The 27,047-nt window shown below is 52.8% G+C and overlaps 1 protein-coding gene across 4 annotated transcripts in view; it reads right to left on the bottom strand.

Moving 5' to 3' along the window:
- SBNO2 (strawberry notch homolog 2) overlaps positions 1-27,047 on the bottom strand; it is a 56,530-nt gene extending 29,483 nt beyond the window's left edge. Inside the window, exons 1-5 of one of the 4 annotated variants that reach the window (XM_036241640.1) lie at positions 26,976-26,996; positions 15,687-15,774; positions 11,357-11,548; positions 4,718-4,791; positions 3,993-4,089 (exon numbers count right to left, since the gene is read on the bottom strand). In XM_036241640.1, the coding sequence (XP_036097533.1) occupies positions 3,993-4,089; positions 4,718-4,791; positions 11,357-11,476 (291 nt within the window). In that variant the 5' untranslated portion in view covers positions 11,477-11,548; positions 15,687-15,774; positions 26,976-26,996. Of the gene's footprint in view, positions 1-3,992; positions 4,090-4,717; positions 4,792-11,356; positions 11,549-15,686; positions 15,908-26,968 lie in introns of those variants that run through there. The other 3 variants (XM_036241642.1, XM_036241641.1, XM_036241639.1) reach the window with 3 other exon arrangements.

The raw sequence follows: 27,047 nt of genomic DNA, 5'->3' as shown, positions 1-27,047 counted from the left end.
GGCCCAGACAGAAGCCCAGGTACCTCAGAGGGGAGGGTCCTGGGCCCCTTGGGTAACCCAGGCTCAATCCCATCTCACGATCCTTGACGTAATCTTATCTGCAAAGTCCCTCTGCCACATGAGGTGACATGTCCACAGGTCCTGGGATCAAGGTGGGGACATCTTTGGAGCTGTCTCCTACCACGATGGTGATGTCACTTAGTCTGAATCAGGAATAGAGAGAGGGTGCCCGTGGTGGGCCCGGTGGACTGGGCTGGGCTATAAAGGGCCTTGAATACTAGGCTCAGACTGGACTCCATCCTGGCTGGGCTCAAAGGCCCAAGGGTCAGGGAGGTCATCGGGGAGGTGCAGGAGACTGACCAACAGGAACTCGGGACCCCTCATCCTGAGCAAACTCTGATTTCATGTCTGTCCAATCACACACTTGGCACTGGGGTGAGATTTTGCTGGAAGAAGGTTCTGCCTTATTTATTAATCCTCACTTGATGATATGGTGTTTTTTATTTTTTTAAATATATTTTTATTTTTAAGAGAGAGAGGAAAAGAGAAAGAGAAACATCGATGTTAGAAACAAAGATCAACTGCCTCCTGCACACCCCTTACTGGGGATCGACCCTGCAACCTAGGCATGTGCCCTGATCGGAAATTGAACTGGGACCTCTCAGTCCATGGGGTGACACTCAATCCACTGAGCCACACTGGCCAGGACGGTGATTATTATTATTATTATTATTTCTTATTTATTTATTTTTATCCTCACCCGAGAACATTATTGCATTTATCTCCAGATAGAGCGGGAGGAAGAGAGAAACATCGATGTGAGAGAGAGACATCGACTGGTTGCCACCCACAGAACCCTAACTGGGCCCGGGGACAAACTGCAACAGAGGTACGTGCCCTTAGTGGGAACTGAACCTGGGTCTCTCTGGTCCTGGGCTCTCTAACCGCTGAGCCAAACCAGCCAGGGCTTTTATTTTTATTTTATTTTATTTTTGTTAATCTTCACCAAAGAATATTTTTCCACTGATTTTTTTTTAATAGAACTGTTTTTAGAACATTTTTTGCTTTACTGATTTTGAGAGAGAGAGGAAGGGAGAGGAGAGAGATAGAAATATTGGTAAGAGAGAACATGGACTGGCAGCCTCCTATACACTCCCCACTAGGGATCAGGCCCACAACCTGGTCATGTGTCCTGACCGGGAATCGAACTGGTGACCTCTTGGTGCATGGGTCGATGTTCAACCACTGAGCCACACCAGCTGGGCCCACTTATTTATTTATTTATTTATTTATTTATTTATTTAGAGGGAGTTGAAGGGGGGAGGAGGGAAAGAGAGAGAGAAACATAGATGTGAGACACATTGATTGGATGCCTTCCACATAACCCTGATTGGGGCCGGGAATTGAACCTGCAACCCAGGTATGTGCCCTTGACTGGGAATCGAACCCAAGACCCTTCAGTCTTTGGGCTGATGCTCTAACTGCTGAGCCAAACCAGCCAGGGCAGGTTATGGTGTTTTTAAAATTAATTTTAGAAGGAGAGGAAGGGAGGGAGAGAAACATTGATCAGTTACCTCCCGTGATTGGTTGCCTCCTGTACATGCCCCAATCAGAGATTGAACCCACAACTTGGGTATGTGTCCTGACCAGGAATCAAACCTGCAACCTTTTGGTGAACTGAACTATGCTCCTACCAACTGAGCCACCTGGCCAGGGCGATTCTGCTTCTTTAAAAGGGAGATCTGGGTCCAAGGTGCCCTAGCAAGGAGAATGAAGTGGGGGATGGGCCACTATGTGTTCAGCAGGCGCTCAATAAACATCCGTGGATGGATACATAAACTCTGAGTGCTAGGAAAGGCAGCTGTGGCGCCCCAAGGGGTTCTAGGCTGAGAAACCACATTGTTTCTTGGCAGAGCAGGGGAGGTGGTGAGAGCTAAATGCATTAGAGAGAGAGATGGGGGAGTAAGGCTAGGTGGGTGGCCACAGGGGTTGGGAGGCTTCCAAGAGTTGTGAACTCAACACACCCCATGCCTCAGTTTCCTCATTCATACATCAGGTGACGCCCCACCTAGGGAAACATCAGGAGATAACAAGTCTGGATGTGGAGTCGTGTGAGATGGGTAGAGAGGAACTTAATCAGAGCTCTGAGAAGGCCACCAGCCCTGCAGATCAAGCAAACACCCAGAGATGCAGCAGATGGGGGCGGGTCTTAAGCTGGCAGCCAGGACACCCTGAGAGGCTGACATCCTGAGAGGCTGATGCCCACTGGACCTTCCTCTCTGGACACTGGCAACTCCTGAGGTTGGGCAATGGCACCCGCCAAACCACAGAGTCCCAGGGCGTCCTCATGCTTTGGAGCTGAAGGAACTACAAACATGCCTGGGAAGGCTGGAGGGCCATGTCCACAGGGGCACTCATCTCTGTCACATTACTGCCCTTATCCTGGGAGATTTAGGGGTCCAAATTTCTTCTGCATGGCCTCTGAGTGGGCAGGTGAGCCACGTGTTCCTATTTCCTTGAGGTACAGCCTCATCTTTTCCTGGGTGACCACAAGGGTCACCAAGGGGCAGCTTAAATAACAGACAAGTGCTCCAACAGCCCTGGAGGGTCCCTCTTGCTTGCCCCAGCTCCCAGTGTCCTTGGCTGTGGCCGCATGATCTGGTCTCTGCTTCCATGGTCACATGCTTTGTCCTTTGTGTCTGTGTCTCCTCTTCTGTCTCTCTAAGTACTTGCCGGGTTTAGGGCTGGCTGACATAATCAGCGTCCTTCCCCTCGATGTTTACCTAATTGCTCCTGCAAAGACCCTAGTTCCAAAGAAGAACCTATTCTCAGGATCCAGGTGGATGTGGATTTGACGGGGGGAAAACTGGTCACCACCATACAGATCCCTCCGTCCAGCTCTCTGCCTGGTCCTGCTGAAGCTGAGTGCAGAGAATGGCTGGCTCCGGTGGGTGCGAGCTGGATGAATGGCCTCTCTGGATCCAAGCAAGTGCAATGGGTTTGAACTGGCTGGTTTGTGCTGCATCCTTCCACAGCCTGTCCCCTCAGGCCTCACATGCTCTCACTTCACAGGGTGAGATCGAGGCCGGGAGCTGAGTGGCTGCTGCCCCCTCACTCCCTGATTGGGGTCAGCAGTGTAACACTTGGGTGGTTCCCAAACTATATGCTGAGTCCCCCACCCCCAGACCCCCTCCAGCCACAGAAAACAGGCTCAGGGGAGTATTTGAAGTTTCCCAGGGAAACACAGTGCCGAGGCTCCAAGAGCCCCAAGTGATCACATTAGAGCAAAGGTGCCAGCATGAGACCGAGAGAGGGCTTCTTCCTGTGAATCATCTCCACGGGGCTGTTTTCCAGAGCTGCCACGAGGAGACACAGGCACTACACAAGAACCCTGAGGGTGAGGCCACCTGATTCCTGGGGAGCTGAGCTGCCCTATGTCCCCTGAGAGAATAAATAAACATTATCTTCCTTCAACTGATGTGCATCATGTTTTCAAGTGGCCGACGGGTTTGGGGATACACGCTCACTGTGGTGTTTGCACCTGATGGGTACTGCTCTTACCTGGGAACACAGGTACCGAGGATCCTGCCCTAGACACTAAGGTGAGCACAGGGCCTCCACTGGGAGAAGGAGGTAGGCACCAAGGTTTGAGGAAAGCAAATCAGGTACTCTGAGAGGCTGCCCCACCACACACGGGACATGAGCAAAGGGGTAACAGGGACAACCCCCATCCTTCGTTACATGACCTCGAGCCAGCTCTCCACTGTGATGAAATGGACTCTGACAGATCAGAATAACGGAGCTGAGGTTCAGGTCAGCAGGGCTGAGGGGCACTGCTAGTCCCCAAAATAAGCCACATTTCCATGTGGCATGTGGCTCAGCAGAGGTTGTTGGCGTTGACCAACCTGGGATGTAGCAGGTATCCCTTGGGCAGGCACTGCAGCACTGGGCCACTGAGGATTTGAGGGGCTGCTCGAACTTGGGTCTCCTACCTGAGGAAAGTCGCTCTTTGGCAGAAAGCTGGGAGTGGCGGCTGCGGGGCTGTAGCTGGTGTCTGCAAAGGGTGGGCCCACAAAGTTCACAAACTGGCTGGAGAGAAACAGGGAAGAAGATGAGCTGTCAGGGGCACTGTCCTCTCCACTTTGAGTGCAGGACAGGAGTGGGGCCATCTGCCAACAGGAAGAACTCTGGCCTCTCAGAAATTTAGCTCAGAGGAGGGGCCTAAACACCTATGTCCCAGGACACGATGCCCCAGAAAAAGAGGGTCCAGCTACATGTGCTTCCAGGCCCTGCGCACAGGCTGTTCCTTGGCATAATTCCAGTCATGTTCCCCTGCAAACTCCTATTTACCCTACAAACCCAGTTCCTGTTGCCCTCTGGAGGAAGATGCCCTCCTGGTTCCCTTTGCTGCTCACAGTTTCTCATCCCCCAACTTGCTGTCACCCTCCACAGTGGAACCCTCCCCTGTCCCCACTACCTCTGTCCTTTTCCCTGGTGGGTTCTCACTAAAACAAATCATAGCTGGTTGATCTCAACTGCCTCTGAGCAGCCAAGACCAGGCCCATGGCCCACCAACCAGACGGTTAAAGCCCTTTGGCTGCAAGTTCTAGTTTTGTTTAATTCATGATTGCAGAATGGGAAGGCAGAGTGAAGACCCTGAGGGTGGTATGGCAATGGACATGATGGGGCTGGTGTGGACCCAGGCCATGGCACTTACTGGCTTTCAGTGGAGAAGGCTGGATATGGTGTGGGCGGGAAGGTATTCCACCACGGGTAGTGCAGCACAGCGCTCTGCAAAACAGTAATCAAGTCAGAAGGGGACCAGAGGGGATAAGAGAAGAGGGAACCTGCCCCACTCACTGGGTAGGGTCCCAGCAGTCCAGAGCCAGGGGCTTTGAGGTCAGGGTACGAGCCGCACCCTTGGCTCCTAGTTTGGTCACCTGGGAGTCACTTAACTGGTGTGCCTCAGTTTCCCCACATGCATGGGAGAACCAACTGAGAGGGTGACAGTGAAGATAAAAGTATTGATCAATACAGGACCAGGTGGGGATGGGGGCATGTGGTCCCAGAATCCCAGAGGCCTGGGGAGTGAATGATGCCAGCCACCAGACGTTCTGACACCCAGGCCTGGGGCCCAGAAACCTGTATTTCACAAGGACCCATGTGCTGGTGGCCCAGGACCCTGCCTGGAGGCCCCCCCATTTCCTGTTCTACAGAGTGAAGGATAAGATCAGACACAAAGCGAGATGGTATATCCCTGCTGGGCCAGGCTCCACAGGGGAGATGTGTGGCCTGCCCAGGGAGAAAGGACTTCTCAGAAGCCAGGGCAAGGAGCTCCTACCAGCACCATGAACTGGCCCCTGCCTTAGCAAGACCCTCACCGTCCCTCCTAGGCAAGTTGGGAGGTCACCCTTCTCAGAGCTTTCATGTGCCTTCAAGGGGGCTAACAGCATCAGCCAACTCTGTCTGGCCCAAGAGTGCAGCATGGGCAGGGGTTCCAAGGAACCTGCTTTGGGAAACACCAGTGGGTGGCTGGAAGAGTAAGCCCAAGGTCAATTAGGTGCATACAGGGCCTTGCACTGAGATTTGACAGGATCAGCTTGAAAGTGTGAGACCGTGAACACTCCAGCCCCACTATACAATGAGAGTGGCATGACCTACCTTGACCCACAATTCAGCAGGAGTCCCCTCTCCTTAAACAAGCCATAGCCCCACCAGCAATGAAACCCACATAGGATCCCATCAGGAAGGCTGTCCCTTGGGGAGAGTCATGCTGGCTGCAGTCACAGTCCCCACTTCTCGTTCTCCTAGCTGGCCCAGCTGTATGGCAAGTCTGAGGCAGGAGCCCAGCAGCCGGCAGCCCCCCACCCCCTGGCCCGTGCAGGTCCTGGTCCCCTGTAGTGACTGAATGCAACTCCCAAGGTTGCCATGTCCTGCCTCTCTGAGACCCTAACCCAGATCTGGCTCAGAACCAGCTCAGATGGCTGAAATCACATGACACCATTCTCCTGTACCCGCTCCATGCCAAGGGGAGGAGTCAGCCATGAATTCCTATAACTGTGCCCCACCCCTGACCCCTGAAGGGCCAGCCAGTGTCCAGATGTCCAGGCCCAGAGAATCAGTATAAGGAAGTAAGGGAGAGAGAGATGTCTAGACATTATCGACTGATAGAGGCCCCAGGGGCACTGTCCATTCTGTTTTGCACAGGCTGCAAAATAAAAAAATCAAAATAAAGAATTGGGAGAAAAAGAAGCACAGGGCCTCTCCCCAGCATGAAGGTCATCAGTACACTCTTACAAGGAATCTGCTGTGGAAGCCTCTAGAAGAAAGCTGTACCATGGCCTGGAGAGCAGGGTGGGGTCCCCCAGGAACCCCACTTCTCCCAAGGGCTGTTCCAAGGTCACTTTCCCCCTGTGGCCCCATTTGAGAAGAGAAATCCAGCTCCAGAGGGATGTGAACTTCCCAAGGTCACAGGCATTTCCGGAACATTCCACCCCAGACAGGCTCAGCCTCCTTAGATGAACTAGCATAAACGGCCTCAGGGAGTGTGGATAGCATCTGGACCAGGCCAGTCCAGGGAGTGGGTACCTACACTGTGGGCCCACAAGGGATGTAACAGGCCTGGAGGCTGTGTGTATCTGAGCTGGGGAGGACCGAGGGGGTTGTTCACTCCCTGACTTTCTCTGCCTACACCTAGATCAGGTCTGGGAAGTCCTTGTAAAGTTCCTAGGCCGGGGGATCCCTAGGTCCTCGAGGACCTCAAGGCCTCATCTGGGGAGGCGGGATGGTGGGGACCACTTCTTGGCTTTTTCTACCCAGCCACCCAAACTTCCTTCCTTAGTACCCCACTCTAGTAAGGCTGCCAATCAAAAACAACTCAGTTTTGCCCAGGCTGGTGTGGCTTAGTTGGTTGGGCATCGGCCCGTGCACCGGGGGTTGCTAAAGTTGCCAGCTCGATTCCCTATCAAGGGCACATGCCCGGGATGCAGGCTTGATTCTCAGTTGGGGATGTATAGGAGACAGCCAATTGATGTTTTTTTTCTCTCTCTCTCTCCCTTCCTCTCTCTCTAAAAATCAATAAACTATTCTTTAAAAAAAGAAAAAGAACAACCTAGTTTTGCCCTGGCAGGGCGGCTCAATTGGTTAGAGCATCATCCCATACACCAAAAGGTTGCGGGTTCGATTCTCAGTCAGGGTACATACCTAGGTTGTGGGTTCAATCCCTAGTCAAAGCACATGTGGAAAACAACAGATTGATGTTTCTCTCTCTAAAAAAAAAATAAAAATAAAAATAAATAAATAAATCCCACACATATGCTTGAGTGAGGATTTTTAAAAAAATATTTTTCTTTATTGATTTCAGAGAAAGAAGGAGAGAAAAATGAAAACACTGATGAGAGAGAACACTGATTGGCCACCTCCTGCATGCCCCTCTCTGGGATTTAGCCCACGACCTGGGCATGTGCCCTGACTGGGAATCAAACCAGCGACCTCTTGGTGCACGGGTTGACGCTCAGTCACTGAGACACACCGGCCAGGCTTGGGTGAGGATTTAAAAAAAAAGGAACAACCTCATCCCACAGAGGTGGCACCACAAAGTCAGCCAAATCAGACTCTTCCTTGGGATTTTCTAATGCACCTAGAAGTGGTGGCTCAACCTCCAGAGGGCAGGCCCCTGTGATGTGATTGGTCCAGAGACAGGCACCTGACTCTAGCCAGCCATTCAGAGCCAGCCTGGGGATTCTCCACCTGGAAACAGAGGCTAGCCCTCTCCTGGGGAGGGGCAGGCCATGGCTCATTAGCTCTACCTGCCCAGGTCACCTGTAAGCTAACTAGGAAGATGACATTCCTACCAGGGAGGCAGATAAAATATAGGGCATCTAGTGAAATTGGAATTTCTGATAAGCAACAAGTAATTTTTGGTGTTAAGTATTACATAGCATATATAGTAAAAAAGTACATGTTTATGTGAAACACATACTGGACTGCTGTTTTTTTTATCCTCACCCTAGGACATTTTTCCATTTTTTGTTCAGGTAGAGTGGGAGGGAGAGAGAGGAACAGAGAGAGAGAGAGAGAAACATCGATGTGAAAGGAACACATCGAGTGGCTGCCACCCGCACAACCGACCAGGGCTGGGGACAAACTGCAACCGAGGTACGCGCCCTTAGTGGGAACCGAACCCGGGTCTCTCAGGACCACAGGCCGACGCTGAACCAAACCGGCCAGGGCTGGACTGCTGTTTTTAACTGCTAAATCCAGCCACTTTTGTGACATTGAAAATCCTGGGGCCAGCTCCACCTTCTACCTGGTACACTCTGGTTCCCCTTCCTGAGCTTGGTTCTGCCCAGCTATGAGACAGAAGTAAGTAGTAGCATGTTGCCAACACCAACCCACACAAACCCACAGTGTGCATGGGCTACTGAGTCTGCCAGAAGCAATCTAGACAGACCTGGTCTGGCCTAAGAGGTGAGCCCCACAATCAGTGGCCCAAGAGGAACAGGGTGAGTGCATAGCCTGGGGAGGGGCGGCCCAGCCTTGGTCAGACAAGCTCTGACTATCCACAAGGGAGCCCAGATTCAAAGCCAGGGCTCAACTGGTACCCTTGTATCAAGGTCCCTATAGCTGCTCAATATGCCAGTTTCTGAGCCCCTCGGGTCCTCATAGGCTGTTCAGTTGGAACTCACATCCTGGCCCTCTGCTGGCTTCCTAGTCACCATAAAGGGGATGTGGCAGAAATGCACATTTCTGTCCTTGGCTCCCTGATCAGTGCTCGTTCTGACCCAGGAATTGTATTCTAGAAACAGCCGAGGGACAAATCCATGAGGGGGAGGAAAACACAGGGCGCTATATATAGTAGCAAAAAATTGGAACCGCCCCAAAGGCCCAACACTACGGAAATAATTAAGCAAATTATGGGATGCTGAAAGGAAGAATCCTGTGTATTATAAGAACGGCAAGTTTGTGCTCTAATGAGAAACAAGCACAATGGAACCCCAGAAACAAACACGATGCCACTCTTGGGATAGCACAAGGAAACGGAGAAGGGGACCAGAGGGGGAACGGGAAGGTATCAGCTGTGATGACATGAGCAGAGGCTTGGGAGGGTCAGGGGACATGTGGACACAGCTTTAACAGGAAAGAGAGGAGACTGCACCAGCTCAAGGTCATGCCTAGACCCTGCTGGACCTCAGCTAGGCTTTGAGCTGCAGTTGGTATATCAACTCAGTGCCTGCCCAGAGTTCGAGGCTGACTCTGAGTAGGTTTGGATTCCGTGTCCTGTCATGTTAGGATACCATGTGGGCACAGCTGGGCTTGGAGGGAATTCAGGGTCTGAGTCCTCCCAGCCCTTTCTGATTCTCCAATTATGGGCCTGCTGCCTCCTGGTGGTTTCCAGCACAGGAACCTGAGTTCCACATGACCTGTGGCCTATTTCCTGGATCCTCTTAACCCTGAGCTTGAATCTAGCTCCCTCTGCCCACCCAGACTTCCACCCATCCCTGCTGCTTCCCATGTTGTTCTCTGGTACCCAACACCCCACTTGCTCTCCTCCTGGCCACCAGCAACTCCAGTCTGCCCACTGAGAAATGCAGGTTTTCTTTCTACAGTGAAAGAGGAGCTCCACTTCTATCCAGGAAAGGAGGTACCAGTCCTGACTCACTGGAAAATTCTGGATCTTCTCCTAGGGCCACACGTGCCTCTGTGACGTGAAGGCCTGTGGTGGTTTTGTTACTTATGATAGTTATTACAGTTATCAAAACTTGGGAGCAACCAAGACACCCTTCAGGAGTTTATGGATAAACTGTGGTCCATCCAGACTATGGGATACTGCTCAGTGCTAAAAAGAATGAGCTGTTGCCCAGCCCATGTGGCTCAGTTGGTTGAGTGTCATCCCATGCACCAAGTGGTCACTGGTTCAATCCCCAGTAGGGGGCATGCAGGAGGCAGCTGATCGATGTTTCTCTCTCACTGATGTTTCTCTCTCTCTCCCTCTCCCTTCCCTTTTCTTTAAAAATCAATAAAAACGTATTTTTAAAAAAAGAATGAGCTACCCGGCCCAGTGTGGCTCACTGGTTGAGCATCAACCTACGCACCAAGAGGTCACCAGTTTGATTCCTGATCAAGGCACATGTCCAAGTTATGAGTCAAATCCCTAGTGGGGGCATGCAGGAGGTGGTCAATTGATGTTCTCTCTCATCGATGTTTCTATCTCTCTCTCCCTCTGCCTTCCTCTCTCTTTAAAATCAATAAAGAAAAAAAAAAAGAATGAGCTATCGAGCCACGAAAAGACATGAACGAACCTTAAATGCATATTATTGAGTGAAGGAAGTCAATCTGAAAAGCCTGAATACTATATGATCCCAACTCTAGGACATTCTGAAAGAGCAAAACTATGGAGACAAGCAAAAAAATCCATGGGTGCCAGGATTGGGGAGGGATACACAGGCAGAGCACAAAGGGTTTCAGGACAGTGACACTACTCTGTATGCTGTAATGCTTGAATGTGTGTCATGTACATTTGTACAAACACAGAGTGTCCAACACCAAGAGAGAACCCTGATGTCTACTATGGACTTTAGAAGATAACAATGTATCGATATTGGTTCCTTTGTTGTAATAAGGCAGCTTATTCCTTAACCAAGACATTGACAACAGGTGATACGGTACAGGGGTACATAGAAACTTTCTGTGCACTTTCCCTATAAATCTAAAGCCACTTAAGAAATAAAATCTATTGAATTATAAAGAAAAAATATTGAATAAAAATGAACAACCACAACCCATTGCAGGGGTCCCAGTCCCACAGGTAAAGGCAGCAGCCAGACCCAGATGGCTCCCTGAGGGCCAGTCATGATCTTTGCCTCCTGAATGAACCCCAACCAGGGCCAGGGATCAAACCTACAACCCAGGTAGCTGCCATTGACTGGGGATCAAACAAGCGACCCTTTGGTGCACAGGCTGACGATCTAATCACTGAACCATACCAGCCAGGGCATGGACTGGGGAGTTTAGGGGGTAATTTTCCACAATAAAAACAAGAATGAAAAGGGAACCCACTGTATGGGAGAACATATTTGCCAATGACACATCTGATAAGGGGTTAATTTCCAAAATATATAAAGAACTCATACAACTCAACACTAGGAAGACAAACAATCCAATTAAAAAATGGGCAGCCCTGTCCGGCTGGTATGGCTCAGTGGTTGAGCATCGACCCAGGTGGCTCCCTGAGGGCCAGTTATGATCTTTGCAAAGGAAACCTAGTGGTTCACAGTTGAGGAACTTGGTGGCAGAAAGGATTCCCCACTGTGGGCAGCATCCTATCCCAAGGCCGACCCTGGACGTCCCGGCTCACCTGGACACTGGACCCACACAGTGGGCTCTGCAGGGGTGGTGGGCTGTACAGGATGCTACCAGCTGGTGGGGTCTCATGCTGTGGGAACTCCCCGTCCATGGCAGGCCCCAGTGCCAGCATCAGGCGGCTCCTCGACCTGGGCCACAGGGGCGTCTATCTGGGCTTCTTGCTCCGAGGTGGAGGCATCATGACCTGGGGAGAGACACATGTCCTGAGGTCAGCCTCTGACCCCAATGGGCAAAGACCCCCCTCCCCCCCCAGGCTCTGTCTCAGCCACAGAATCCCAATGGCCATGCCCTACCTCACTGGGGAGGATGTGAGCTGAGGCTCTCCAAACACCACAGTGCTACCAGGAGCGCCTCTTAGTTCCCTGCCTCTCCCTAGCAACTATTCTGGGGAGGGGATCCCTAAGATGCCACAGCAGAACCTCTAATTGGTCTCCATGCTCCAAACGCATAGGAGGCCCCACCCAGTGCCCTGCACCCCCTCCTGGGGACACTGGGTCTGGACCTCTGGAATGAGGGTAGCCGGTCCACCAAATTACAAATATGTGGCCCCCTCAAGAGTAATCCTGACACCCACAAAGAGAGCCATGAGCTCTGGGACCCCCGGTATGAGGGGTGTCCCCTGGGCACTTGGCTTTGTGGCCAGCATGTCTGGCTCGGAGACAGAGTCCAACTGGCTGGCACCTCTGAGTTAGGGGCGCCCACATGGGCCATGGGCCAGCCATGGCTCTCTGCAGCCAGGAGAGGCTTGCCAGAGGGTCTCTAGGGAGTCAGGGCTAGGTTAAGCCAGGAAGAGTCCCCAGACCTGGTTCAGGGTAAGGACACACCAAGAGAATATCTATCGGAGAATATCTATCCCCATTCTTTAGGGCAGGCCAGAAAAAGTCACAGGGTGACCCCAGCTCCCCACGACTTCCATTTGTCCTATGTTTGTGACTGAGAACCCCCACCCTAGGCCCTACCCTTCACTATGAGCAGGGACCCCAGGCTGGCCAGTGTGCTCCTCAGGAAGGAGGCCACTCCAGGACATTAATCACCCAGGGAGGCAGGAAGGGGAGGCAGCCACCACTCCCAGCCAAGCCCTGAGTGAAGAAATCCTCAGGACTTCCAGTAATCACAGTCGCAAGAGCAACTTGTGCAATCCTGTGGGAGGGGGGGCCTTCACTCTGTACCCTGCTGGCCATGCACCCCCCCATCCTACAACCCCACTCCAACCTCTGCCCTCAGGCTCTCAGGCTTGTGCCTACTGGAAGAATAACCCTCCTCACACACCCCCAGAGGCCTAGACCTGGTGGGACACAGACTTAGACGCTGTAAGTGGGAGGCCCTGGGGTTGCCTGCAATGAACACACAGTTACTCTGATTGTGGTCTTGGCTGGTCCTTATAAAAACTCTAGAGGTCAACCCTGGCTGGTGAGGCTCAGCAGTAAGAGCGTCGCCTTCAGACCAAAGAGTCCCGGGTTCAATTCCTGCCAAGGGCACCGGTACCTCAGTTGCGGTTAGTCCCCAGCCCTGGTTGGGGTTGTGCGGGTGGCAACTAATCGATGTGTGTCTCTCACATTAATGTTTCTCTTTCTCTCTCTCTTCCTCCCTCTCTCTTTTTGGCTCTATCTGAAGATTAATGTAAAAATATCCTCGGGTGAGGATTTAAAAACAAACAACAAAAAACTCTGAGGTCAGGCAGATGGGTTAACAATTCGAATGGTTGTACAATTGGGCAGCTCAGGGCATCTCAGCTTCTGGAGACTCTGCTTGTTTATCTGGAGAATGGGTTGGTCAGGGCTCTGTGAATGAGGCACATCAGGCCCTTAGCAGGGCCAGAGGCCTTTGCAACCCAGTGGCCACCTAAGTGACTGCTGTCTTCACCAAAGCCCCAGCAAGTGCCTTGATTTGGGAGACACACCTTGAGGAAGGTGTGCTTCCAGCACCTGGGACAGCAGGCAGGTGAAACCACCTCTACTCAACAGAGAAAGTTCACAAAACTGACCACGGGCACTGGCTGGCTCACTCTTGTCCCTTCTCTGCAGCAAACACTGAGGACAGGACATGTTCCCAGCTCAAGACTCCCCCCCTCAAGACTCCCCCCATCACGGCTCCACTAGTGGCAGCCATGTTCCTGACAAAGCAGACCCCATCCCACAGGGGATGCTTTCCCGGCTCCTTCCTTGGAAGGCACTGTCCAAAGCCTGCAGCCAAGGAGCATGCGGTGTGTATGTGTGTGTGTGTGTGTGTGGCGGGGGGGGGGGGGGGGCTGTGGGTGGCTCCCAGAGACCCTTGGGCTGTCCTCAGGGTGCGCTATGCCTGAGAGACCTCCACCAGCAGCACATCCACCCCCTACACTCACCCTGCATCCATGTCCCTCTGGCCTGCATAGCCCCTCCTGTCCTCTCCAAAGGCCCCTGTTCCAGGAACCAGGGTCAGCCATGTCCACAACTCCCCACGCCTCCATGAAACCTGTTCAGCAGCCCCAGAAGACTCAAGCAGCACATCCATGAGTGTGTCCTTCCTCACTCATGGTCCAGCTACCACATTCCTTCAGAAAAAGGTTTGTCACCTGTGGGGAGGGCTCTAGACTCCGCTGGGAGCCAAGACCCCAAGTGCTGAGACCCTCCAGCTGAGACCCTGGGAACACGTGCACCCTCTGCTTTCACAGACAGGATTAGGGCCCACAGAACATGTGGTGGGTGAGTATGGCCTCCTGGACATCAGCAGTTCCTCAAACAATTAAATAAGTCACCACAGATCTAGCAATTCTGCTCCTAGGTATCCACCCAGGAGAAAGGAAGACTCATGTTCACACAAAACCTGTACCCAAATATCCATAGCAGCATGATTCACAACAGCCAAAAGTGGAAACAACCAAAGTGTCCATCAGCTAATGAATGGACAAACACACTGGAACACCGATTTTCAACTGGTGTGCCACAATAATTTTTAAAACATGCAGTACCTGCCCAGCCGGTTTGGCTCAGTGGTTGAGCATCGACCCCATGCATCAAGAGGTTGCTGGTTCAATATCTGGTTGGAGCACATGCCCAGGCTGTGGGCGAAATCCCCAGTGGGGGACATGCAGGAGGCAGCCAATAGATGTTCTCTCTCATCAATGTTTCTCTCTCTTTAAAATCAATAAAGGAAAAAAATTTAAAATATGCAATACCTGACTATTTAGTCAGGAGCACCGAACCCTTTTCCCTTAGATTGTCAAATTAAAAAATGACAACAGCCAACACAAAAATAGCAGTCTGGTATGAATGAATCAAAATTATATCTATTTTATCAGATTGGCAAGAAATATATGTTTTGGTGTGCCGTAGAATTTTAGCAATTAGTTTATGGGTGCCATGAGATGAAAAAGGTTGAAAAATCACTGCATTAGAATATTACTCAGCCATGAAAAGGAGTGAAGCACCAATACTCACTATAATGTGGATGAACCCTGAACATGATAGTGAGAGAAGCCAGACACAAAAGGCCAAAAAGAGTGATTTCATTTATGTGAAATGTCCAGAACAGGGAGACCCACAGAGACAGGAAGTGGGTTAGTGGGTGCCAGGGTGTGGGAGAAGAGTCTGGGAAGGAGGGAGGAACATTGCCCACTGCCATCCTCACACCCCAGAGGCTACTCCTATGGTGCCCTTTCCTCCAACACCCAGGTCCAACATCACCTCTCACTGCCCCGGTGCCTCCACAGCCTCAGGCTTCCTGCTCCCCTGTCTCCCCAAACACAGCTTGTACCATCTCTTCACTTTTTGGCCTCTGCTGAATGCCACTGCCCCGCTCCTTGGTCCTGTGCTCTGGACCCTGTCCCCAGACCCCAAGCTCTAGAGTGTGAAAATATCACATCCTAATGTGGATGAACCTTGAACATGATAGTGAGAGAAGCCAGACACAAAAGGCCAAAAAGAGTGATTTCATTTATGTGAAATGTCCAGAACAGGGAGACCCACAGAGGGCACAGGGTGGGGTCTTGGGGCACGAAGATCAGAACCGGGTGTGCAGTGGCCCAGTATTTTTAGATGCAAGTCTCACGACAGAAGCCTGAGTGCTCTCGGCAGGTAGGGGCCTGCAGTCACCATCATGGTTTATGTTCACAGGATTTCCTTTTGAGATCAGGTTTTCAAATGAGTCATCATAGAAGACAAAGATCAAGGAAACAGTGGCCTGGATAGGACCATTGTGGGTTGAAGGTTTGGGAGAGCCTGGCCCCTAGGACAGGCCATGGGTCTAACCCAACACTGAGCTCTGTTTGCTCAGCCCCCAAACACACTCTGAGCTGGCTACCCAGACCCCCATCTGGTGCCTGGACCCTGCTGGCCACTTGTTACCTCTTCTGTGTTGCTCCAGGCCAGGACAAGTCTATCCCTCTCTGTGTTGCTCCAGGCCAGGACAAGTCTATCCCCTTTGGAGCAGCATCTGTGGGTGGCAAAAACCTACTGGACTTCCACAGGGTACAGGACAGTAACCATTCCATCCACCCCTCCCTCAGGCTTGAAGTGAGGGCCCTGGGATCCAGACAGGGGCGGAGCAGGGGCTTCCAGGGCTCCATGAGGCTCAGCTATTAGGGCAGAGGCCCCAGTGGTTTCTGAGGCTTGGCTGGAGGGACTGTCTGGGAGGATGGTCACTTGTGAAGTCCACAGAGCCGGGTGTAGGGAGCCCTCTCCTCGCCTCATAGGTCAGGGCCATTCTGGGGTCAGTCCCCAATGAGGGATCCAGAAAGGGAAAAGAGTGGGGGCATCCTAGAGAGGCTGCTCTACTCCTAGATGGAGGTGCTGGGCTGAGATAGGGCATGCTGGAGTCAGGAGCAAAGATGGGCAGTCATAGGTGGAGGGGCTAAGCCAACCAAGTTCAGTGTTGGGTGAGACCCAATAGCTCTACACTAAGGTCGTGCCTGGGCTCATGGACACAGCTCAGCTTTTCCGGGACCCCCCAACAGGCCACTTGACCCTGGACATCCACCTCTATGAGTGGGCTAGACCCAAGGACAAAAGGAGGTTGTAAGGGGAGGGTCCTGAGAGATGTGACAGCTCTGGCTCTTTCCTTCCCAAAAGCCTTGGGAGCCCATTCCTCATCTACTGACAACTGAGGGCAGGGGGTATTCAGGTCAGATTCATAGGGACAAGGCAGCAAAGGGGAGACACAGGACCAGGGTGTGACCCCAGGGCTCAAGAGCCAACAAGGGGCCCTGGCCGGTTTGGCTCAGTGGTTAGAGCGTTGGCCTGCGGTCTGGAGAGACCCGGGTTCAGTTCCCGCTAAGGGCACGTACCTCGGTTGCAGTTTGTCCCTGGCCCTGGTTGGGTCATGTGGGTGATGACCACTCGATGGGTCCCTTTCATGTCAATGTTTCTCTCTCTCTCTCTCCCTCCCACTCTATTTGAACAAAATATCAAAAAACATCCCCGGGTGAGGATTTTAAAAAAAAGAGCCAACAGGGAGATAATGAGGGATTGGGGATTTGGGAAGAGAAGTGGTTGAGGAAGAAGTGGGGGGATGGAGTTGTATTGGGGTGACCAGTTTCCACTAAACTCACATCCACTGGGAACCTGTGAATGGGTCTTCATTAGGAAATCAGGTCTTTGTAGATGGAATTAGTTAAGATGAGTTTATGCTGAATCAGAATGGGTCTAATACAAACTGGTATCTTTTCCCCCTCCCCAGATTTGGATACAGACACATGGAAAAAAACATGTGAAGTCGGAGGCAGAGACTGGGGTGATATGCCCACAATCCAAGGGATGCCTAGAGCACCCAGAAGCTTGAAGAGGCAGGAAAGACCCTCTCCAGTGGCCTTCAGAGTAAGCACAGTTCTGTGACTCCTTAATCTTAGACTTCTAGCCTCTAGAACTGGGAGAGCACAAATCTCTGTGGTTTCAGCCGCCCAGTGTGTGGTCAATAAAGCCGTCCCAGGGCACTTGGAAAGAAACAGAAGGCAAACCCCATCTTGAGCCATCCTGACCCTTGGCCCGAATCCCTATGATGCCTGGGGATCAGAAGCTCTGTTGAGTGGGGCCAGGTTGGCACCAAGCACATAATATAGAATTTCTACAATGCCCCCAAGAGGCGTCTGGAACATGGCAGCTCCAGGATGCCAAAGATGGCAGGAGCCCCAGCCCCATGCACACACTGGGCGGGGCTGAAGTGGGGAGCCCATCCATCTAGGACAAGGAGGATGAGGTGGGCCACGTGGAAGCCCCAACTGAGTGTGTAGGCGGACAGTAGAACTTCCAATTCTGCACTCAATGTGGTAAAAGGTAGCCTGTAGGACCCCAGGGCCCCCTGCAGGCCCCCACCTGAGTCGAACTCACATGCTTCACCCACCAGAGGGTGTTACCAGAGGGTGTCGTAACTGATGCAACCATATCTTGCAAAACCTCCCAACCTTCTGGACATGAAGCCCCCGCTCCCCATGCTCCAGGACAAAGCACTAGGCAGGTCACCCAGCAGAAAGCAACCCCACAGCTCCTCTGCAGGGCCAAGCAGGGTGGGTACTCAACTGATACCCTGGCCCTGGCACTGAATACCTGGCGGAACAGGGAACCAGTAAGCAGACAATGAATGGTGGAGGCTCTGGTGGGGGAGCGACTGCATAGCCTGTCATCCCAGCCTCACCCCCAAGATTGAAAGCAGCAGAGTTGGGCCACGTGGGGCCAGGAAGGGGGCACACTCATGGTGCCCCCATATGCCACCCCAGGGACGATGCTATTGGTGTAGGAACCCAGGACAGTGGGCAGGTACATGTCTGAGAACAGACCCAACTGGCAAAGCATTCAGCAAGTGTTGGTGCTCCCCCTCCACACACACCTCTGACAGGCAAACAGCAAAGAAGGAAAGGAGGCCTATTAGGAGAAACTGCGCCTGGGGAAGCAGAACCAAGCCCATATTCGGGGAGCAACATTCAGTGAAACAAACATTTATGCAGAAAAGGAGGCGCTCATGCTGGGTTCCAGGGGTATTGATTAGGGGTTACCTTGGCTGGCTGTCTCCAACCAATGCATCTGCTGACTGTGAGCCCACAACTCATCCACTTGTCTAGGACAGACCAGCTGGCCCCTGTGATGGCCCCAAGTGGGGCAAGGCAGAATGATGATGTTCTGATAGTTATTTGGTGAGGCAGGTGCTTTATAAAGCAACTTAGATCCCAGGGCAACCTCTGAGTTTATAAGGACATCGCAGGGCTGTACAGCCTTCAGGTGGCTGAGCATCTTCCGTGAGGGTGTCCTCTTCTCTTAAGTGTCTGCTCAGGTCTTGTGCTTACTTGTGGTCTTTAGAAAGCTTTAGACATGCTGAGTCTGTGGTCTCCTCTGACCCCAGGTCTTCTTCCCCTAAGTGAATGATAAGCCAAATCCCCCTGGTCCTGACTTCCTGGTCATTTGAAACAAATTTGCGCAGTCTGTCTGGGGTCCATGCAGAGAGTGTTCTGTCCCTTCTGGCACTTGCTGCTGTTCCTATTTGATGTTGGGCATGCCTCAGGCTGGCCAGCATGCCAGGTCTCTCTACCCAACTCCTCAGAGAGCCCCAAGCAGGATAGCAGCTGCTAGTCCTAGGTGAGTAGCCTGAGCAGTCAGCACTCTCCTCAGGCTCCTTCTGTCCAGCTTGGTGCCAAGAAGATCATAAGGGGCCTTTGTCCCAGCCCAAAGGGCATTGATGTCCCAGAGGAGGAGGAGGTCCTTCCTGGCTTTGGGCTGGGCTAGACCCTGTGCCCACTCTGGGGAAAAAGGCAGAGGCCTCCAAATCACAGTAGCAAGAATCCCAAGACCTACCAACAGAATCTGGACCATTTCTCTTGCTATGACGAGTGACCACAAACTTGGCAGCTTGAAATGGCACAGTGGTTCCTCCCACAGTTCTGTGGGCTAAAAGTCCAGATCAGACCGCCACCTCGGCCCTGGGGCTTCCAGGCCAGACCCTGTGCTGCGTCCTCTGGGGAGAAGCAGTTTCTGAGCTCATACAGCTGCCAGCAGGGCTGGGTCTCGGCTCCTGGAGGCCACCTGTGTTCCTACCATGTTCTGCCCCCATCTTCACAGCTAGCAGCAGCACACGTGTCTCCTCAAACTTCAAGTCTCTCACTTCTCTTCAGCTTCCAATGGAGAAAGTTCTGTTTATAAGGACCCTGTGATGACACTGGGACTCCTGGGAATCCACAATCACCTCCATCTCAGGATCCTCAACCTAATCCCATCTGCAAAAGCCCTCTGCCACGTGAGGTGACATGTCCACAGGTCCCTGGATCAGGACAGACACAGCTCTGGGGATGTTACTGAGATAGGACACAGCTTGAAAGTGGACCAGCAGGCAACAAGGCCCCCCAGCCCCGCTCAGTGATAGGCTCTGGGGACGCAGGTACTGCTTCCCATAGAAGCCTAGAGCAGCAAAGCCCATGTGGCCCCTCTCCTGGAAGCCTCCCCAAGACCCTTGGAGGGGCCAAGTAGTGGGAGGCTGGCTGGCGCAGGAATGTGGCCCAGGCTTCCGGAAGGGCTTGTTTTTCAAGAGAAGCAGCAGGTCTGGATTTGGAGGTGGCAGCCCTGATTTCTCAAAGCTGGCAACCCTCCCTTTGGGGAGCCTTCCTCCAGGTGCCCTCGGTGCTGAGGGCGGAGCTGTCCAGCCCCTCTGTTACCACCCAGCACCATCCCAGGGCTGTCCCTGACAGCCCCCAACATCTACCTGGGGTCTCATTCACCCTGAGTCTCCCCAAAGCAGTGGGCCAACTTCCTGGAGGGCCAGAATCTGATTAAAAATCTCCCTAAATGCTGCTGGCCAGGCCAGATCACATATTTGCTAGTGACACAAGGAAAGGTCCCCACACTCTGTCACCAGCACCTACCCTGGACCAGGTTGGGGGGGGACAAGGGCCCTACACTCCCACTTCACAGCTTCAAAGGCAGCACTACACCTCAAACTGCCAAGACCATCTGAACCCTGGAGCAGCCCTGTTGAGCTCTGGCCATACAAACCTGGCCACAGGAGGAGCCAAGGGCATGAGGGAGCCTGAACACAACTTTCCCACCCAACGCCTGTGCTGTCCCAATCCCCGGGAGTGAGCCTTTCCTCGGTTTACCTCATGTGGGGAGGAAGGTACCGTCTCACTATAGCCAGACTCAGAGCCTTGGGCTGCAGGTTGAGGACAGTAGACACTCCTGGCGCCTGTGGGCTATCTCTGCTGTAGACACTGCAGGTGAGTCAGGTCCATAAAAGTTTATTGCCCACTGGGACCCCAGCTGGATCCCTCCTCTTTCCTACCATGGAAGCTTTCTGTGTCAATGGCCTTTTACTCTCAGGGTGGACTCCCAGGAAATGGGTGAGTCTTTTGGGTATGGACACATTGCTCCCAAGACCTTGGAGCAAAAGGATGGAGGCCTCTTTCAGTTTCACTTGCGATTTATCCTAAAGGGACAGAGGCCAACCTGACAAGAAACAGGGCCTGCTCTACATGCCAGCTGAGAAGGGCGCAAAGTGGCTAGAGGTTAGCGTCTGAGCATATTCTGGAAGTTCAGGGAACCCTGTGCCTACAGCACAGCCTGGCAAGGTTCCCTGCTACAGGTGACATGCTCAGAGAAGGTGTCAGAAACATCAAAGACCATGGGCAAGCCTTTCCTTAACAGCCTCATTGGCATCTCTGGGCTGTGTCCCTGCCTCCACACTAAGGACACTCTTTTTTTTAGGGTATTTTCCTTTTATTGATTTTACAGAGAAAGGAAGGGAGAGGGAGAGATAGAAATATCGATGAGCCTTGGCCAGTTTTGCTCAGTGGTTAGAGTGTCGGCCTGCAGACCAAAGAACTGCGGGTTCAATTCCAGTCAAAGGTATGTACCTCAGATGCAGTTTGGTCCTCGACCCTGGTTGGGGTTGTGCAGGAGGCAGCCAGTCAATGTGTCTCTCTCACATTGATGTTTCTCTCTCTCTCTCTCCCTCTCTCTCCGTAGCACTCTATCTAAAGCTACATGGAAAAATATCCTCAGGTGAGGGTTAAAAAACAAATAAATAGCCCAGCTGGTATGGCTCAGTGGCTGAGCATCGACCCATGCACCAAGAGGTCACCAGTTCGATTCCCAGTCAGGGCACATGCCCAGGTTGTGATCCTGATCCCCAGTGGGGAGCATGCAGGAGGCAGCCAATCAATGCTCTCTCTTGTCAATGTTTCTATCTCTCTCCCTAAAATCAATAAAGAAATAAAAAGCTTTAAAAAAACAAATAAAATAATAAGAAAAAGAAACATTGACAAGAGAGATTGATTGGCTGCCTCCTACATGTCCCCCACTGGGGATTGGGCCCACAACATGGGCATGTGCCCTGACCAGGAATCGAACTGTCACCCTCTTGGTGCATGGGTCAATGCTCAAACACTGAACCACAGTGGCCAGGCGATGGACACTCTTTCTGCCCTGTGGGTAGCACAGGGGGAGGGAACCCCCAACTGACCCAGAAAGAGTTACATATAAATGGGCGAAGCGGGGGGCACTCAGCATCAACTCTCTGGGATCATTCTGCTCACTGTTATCACCTGGCCTCATGGGAGGGGGGAGTCCCAGCCAATCAAGGGAACCTACAGAAGGCCCACAGAAGTGCCAACCCCAACCCACCGCCTCCCACTGAGTCACCTTCAGGGAGGAGCTGCTCTCCTGGCTCCCCTACCCCCGACTCCCACCCACTCATGTCGCACCCCAGGCGCCCCTACACCAGGAAAAAACGGGAGATAGCACCTCCTCTGCCACCTCCTGTGGGGCCAGGGGAGACACCTGACAAACCACCCAGCACCTGTGTATGAGCTGGCAGCAGGAGGCATGCTCAGGCCACTCCCAGAGCCCACTGACCCCCAGGACACAGAATGTGGACATCAGAGGGGCGAGGACAGGCCATGCTTTCTTTCTTTTCCCTTTTTTTCTTGTTAATCCTTACTCAAGGATATTTTTCCATTGATTTTTAGATAGAGTGGAAGGGAGGGAAGGAGGGAGAGAGAAACATCAATGTGAGAGGCAACATCTACTGGTTGCCTCCCAGAGGACCCCGACTGGGGTCAGGGATTAAACCTACAACCCAGGCACATGCCCTTGACCAGGAATCAAACCCAAGACACTTCAGTGCATGGGCTGACACTCTAACCACTGAGCAAAACCAACCAGGGCCTTTTCCTTTTTTTTAAATTGATTTTAGAGAGAGAGGAAGGGAGACGGAGAGAGAGATAGAAACATTGATGAGAGAGAACATCAACTGGCCGCCTCCTGCAGGCCCCCCACTGGGAATTCGGCCTACAACCTGGGCATGTGCCCTGACCAGGAATCAAACTGGTGACCTCAAGCCACAGTGGCCGGGCCAAGGCCTTTTCCTTTTTTTTTTTATCCTCACCCGAGGACATTTTTGCACTTATCTTCAGATAGAGCGGGACGGGGAGGAAGAGAGAGAGAGAAACATCAATGTGAGAGAGACATACTGAGTGGCTGCCACCCACACAACTCCGACTGGGGCCAGGGACATACTGCAACCAAGGTACATGCCCTTAGCGGGAACCGAACCTGGGCTTCTCTGGTGTGCGAGCTGACGCTCTAACTGCTGAGCCAAACCAGCCAGGGAAGGCCTTTTCCTTTGTTAATACTTTGTTTTATGGAGATACAATTCACATGCCACACACTTCACCCATTACGGTGTACATCTCAGTGGTTTCTAGTGCATTCAACAGGGTTGTGCAACCAGCATCACTATGTAGTTCCAGGACATTTCATCACCTTATAAAGCCCCGTCCCTATCCACAGTCACCTCCATCCCATTCCTAGTCCCTAACAACCTCAAACCCACTTCCTATCTCTGTGAATTTGCCTGTTTTCAACATTTTACATAAATAAGATCACATATTGTGTGGCCTTTTGTGTTTGGCTTCACACTGAGCATCATTTTAAAGCTTCATCTACCTTTTATTATCTGCTTTATTTATTTATTTTTTATCCTCACTCGAGGACATTTTTGTGCATTTATCTTCAGATAGAGCGGGAGGGAGAGAGGGAGGAAGAGAGAGAAACATCAATGTGAGAGAGACACACTGAGTGGCTGCCACCCACACGACCCCAACCAGGGCTGGGGACAAACTGCAACCGAGGTACGTGCCCCTAGCAAGAACCGAACCGGGGACTCTCTGGCCCGTGGACCGATGCTCTAACCGCTGAGCCAAACTGGCCAGGGCAAGGTTCATCTACCTTTTAGAACACAAACAACAGGTCTTGTCTCTGCCATCCCAGGGAGCCTGGAAAGCCCAGGGCAACAGGTGACAGAGCACCAGCATCAAGAAACCACAGTTCAGGCCCTCACCTGAGTCACCCCCCTGCTGGCAGGGCTACCACACCTTCCAGTGAGAGAAGACCTCATGGCAGTTGTCACCATGGGCAGGACAATAAAGAAAGTTTGCTTTCCATCTCGGCGTTTCAGCCCCACTCAGGCCACTCATGTGGGACTGACCTGCCAGTGGCAGGAGGGAGAGGGTAGTTCCAAACGATAGGGGCTGGGGATTCCACTCAAGAGAGAAGCTACCTGCACTTGCCAGGCACCGCAGGGATGCCAGGACTCAAGGCCACAGCTGGGCAAGGGCAGAAAAGAAAGATGGGGTCGAGTAGTATCCAGGCCAAGCCAAGACCGGGTCTGGGTGACCACACTCTCTGGCTACACCCAGCAGCTTGCCATGCCCAGCCGCCCAACCCTGGGGGAAAAGTGGCTGGAGATGCACCAAGCCTATCCATGAGGAACTGCACACACATACACAGACACACACACACAACATGTGCATACTCATGTACATATATGCATGTGCATGTTCACACACAACATGCATGTTCACTCTCAAATGTACACATGCAGCCCACACGCACACAAACACATGCATGCTCATACACACGAGCCCTCTCGTGTGTATACACATACAACAGACATGGATACAAACACACATGCACTCAGCATAAAACACATATGCTCACACACAACATGTATGTACATTCTCATGCACGCCCACATGTACATGCATGTACCGCACACATTTTCACACAAAAGCTGCATTTGCACACACATGCAGACCCTGGGACTATGGTGGTACTATGAGAAGCTACCTCCACATTCAGCCATGTCAGTCTCATGCTGTGTTTATACTGAGATTATGTTACGCCCTCCCATGCTGGCAGTAAAGGCAGAGGCCATCCTGGGGGGAGGCCACCTCTGGGGATTGGACACAGTTGCCGCTTTATTCTGCCAGGCTCACTAACTCGGCCAGAGCCCTGCACTGGGTCAGTGTTTCCGGTCAGCCCCAGCTGAAGGGGCATCTGAGACTGCTAAAAACAGAGCTGGGCACCACCCTGGAATGGGACAGTGGTGTGGGCTGCAAGGGTCTGGCTGTGGTCTCTCCCTGTTGGGGGCAGTGACTAGCGCAAGGTCACACAGCTGGAGAGCACTAAGCCTGGGCTGCCCAGCTGCAGCCTGCCTTACCAGTCCCAACTTCAAAACCAACAGCTCCCCACCACAGGAAACCCAGAACCTCGTCTGGGCCCAGGACTCCCACACCCCTCTGTGAGAGCACAGACGTCTCTCCCCAACTCATACGCGTGTGTGCCTGTGCACACATACATACACCCAGGGCGGGTCCTGGCTCCAGGCAGGTATGAGCAGACGTCTGCTCAGACACTCAGAGTTAAACAAAAGCGCCCTCATGCCTTCCAAAACCCCAAAGTGCCTTTCCCCAGGTATCAATATTGGATTTTCCCTGTGGACAGTGTCTAGCACTCACAGGGCTTCTTAGGGTCTGAGTGGCACCTGTATATGTCTCCCCCACCATGGAGGGCCCTGGGCCCTGCCCTCCCCCATCCTGCCCTTCCCTGAACCCACCCACCCAGTGGCCCAGATTTCACATTCAGTGTTCTCCACAAGGACTCAATGTAGATGGCATTATGAAGACAGTGGCCCTAACCAGACAGCCCTGAGCAACCATCACCCACCCCTGGGACCTCCCCTGGGAAAATCCAGAGTGCTTGAAAGAAAGGACACAAATGGGATGGCCAATAGGGCCCCAGGTCTCAGCCTCAAAGAAAGTGCCACTCCTCTGCTTACAGGGTCCAAAAAAACATTGTGCCCCCCGGCAGCCAGGCACCCAGTGTCCAAGGCAGGGAAAAGCACTGCAGGGTCAGGTTCAGCCCTGAAGGGCATGGCTTGGAGGAAGGACCAGCCTTACACCTACTGACTGAGGCCTGCCTCCAACCGTGTCTGGGGTTTCAATGCTTGTAACAGGCAGCCTTTTTTTTCCTCCAGGGTCTTCCGTGCCTGGCCCTGAAGCTCCCGGGCCTCAACCCCACTGTCCTTGAAACTTTTCAAAGCACCTATTGGGACAGACTCACCTTGCCCTGCAGCAGGTAGGCAGGTTCCCAGCTAAACTCAGTCCAACACCAGATCCCTTGGCACACCCTAAAATACTCAACACCCCCCAAACTGCCAGCAAACTTCATCACAGCCAGCTTCCAACTAGGCACTCTACTGTACTCAGCGCAAACAGCCTTGGAGGGGGGGGGGGGGCTAGTGGACAGGCAGGAAGGACATCAGGGCAAGTGGGTACAAGGTGAATTTAAGGAAGCAGAAGCCAGGGCTGCCCCAGATATACCTTTTACTCAATTCTTTTTCCCTTTCCAGAACCTTAACAATGTTATGCAGCGAGACACCCCACTGCCTCCCTGGCTCCAGCCTGGCTGTCCACACCCAGTCCCTTCAAGCCCCACCAGCCTCCTGTTCTGGGGTTCTTGGGTGCTGGGAATAAGTTCTGGTGGGCAGTTCCCACCTGGCTGTCTTGCCTCCCTCATCCACTCACACAGGATGCTCTTCCACTCCCCTCTGGGATGGGGGCCATCTCTGCATCCCCCACCCCACCTACCTAACCCCCTTGCCTGTCCTTGGCTGCCAGGTTTGATTGCCAACTCTGGGTGACACTCCCACCCCAACACACTCTGCCAGATCAGCTGATGCAAGCAAGGCCCCATCCCAAAGCCAAGGGTGTCTGCCGTTCTTAGAGCTGGGTGTCTGCCGTTCCTGGCTCCTGGGAACAGAAACCAGGAAAAGAGGGGTCCAGGGAGGAAGACGCTGAGGGATACGGTAAAGGAACCTCTAAAGAGCCTGGGGTCAGGAGTCACCAAGATGGGAGAAATCAGGGACCTCACAGAAAGGGAGGGGCTGGGTCACGGAGGGTGAGGGTCACAAGAAGGGAGGGGTTAGGGAATCGCGGAGGAAAGGTTAAAAGCTGGGGGTCACAGGTTCTGGGGTGTCACCGAGAAGTGTGGAGTTAGGAGTCACCAAAGAAGTAAAGTTCAGGGTCAGCAAGAAGCGCGGGATAGGGGGTCACAAGAAGGAAGGGATCAGAGAATCACCGAAGAGGAGGGTAGGGACTCGCCGCGGAGGCGCGTCCGACAGGGGTCAGAGAGCAGCGCAGGGTCGGGGGTCGCCGGGAAGGGCGGGGACATGCCGCCGCGCAACCCCCTTCCACGACCCTGGAACCCCGGAAACCCAGGCCCGGGACGCCCGGGCCAACGGAGGACAAGGAGCGAGGCTTAGGCCAAGTAGGGGCGGCGGAATCGGGGCGGAGGTCGAACCGGACGCGCCTCACCTCGTACCTGGGTCCCGCCGCCTCCGTTTCTCTGAGCTTCACCGCGGCCGCACTCACTTCCGGGTTTCGGGCGCCATCT

The sequence above is a fragment of the Molossus molossus genome, unplaced genomic scaffold (genome assembly GCF_014108415.1).
Source record: "Molossus molossus isolate mMolMol1 unplaced genomic scaffold, mMolMol1.p scaffold_m16_p_4, whole genome shotgun sequence".
Lineage (NCBI taxonomy): Eukaryota > Metazoa > Chordata > Mammalia > Chiroptera > Molossidae > Molossus > Molossus molossus.
Note: the sequence above shows the minus strand (reverse complement) of the source record. Positions and strands in the feature narration are given on the sequence as shown.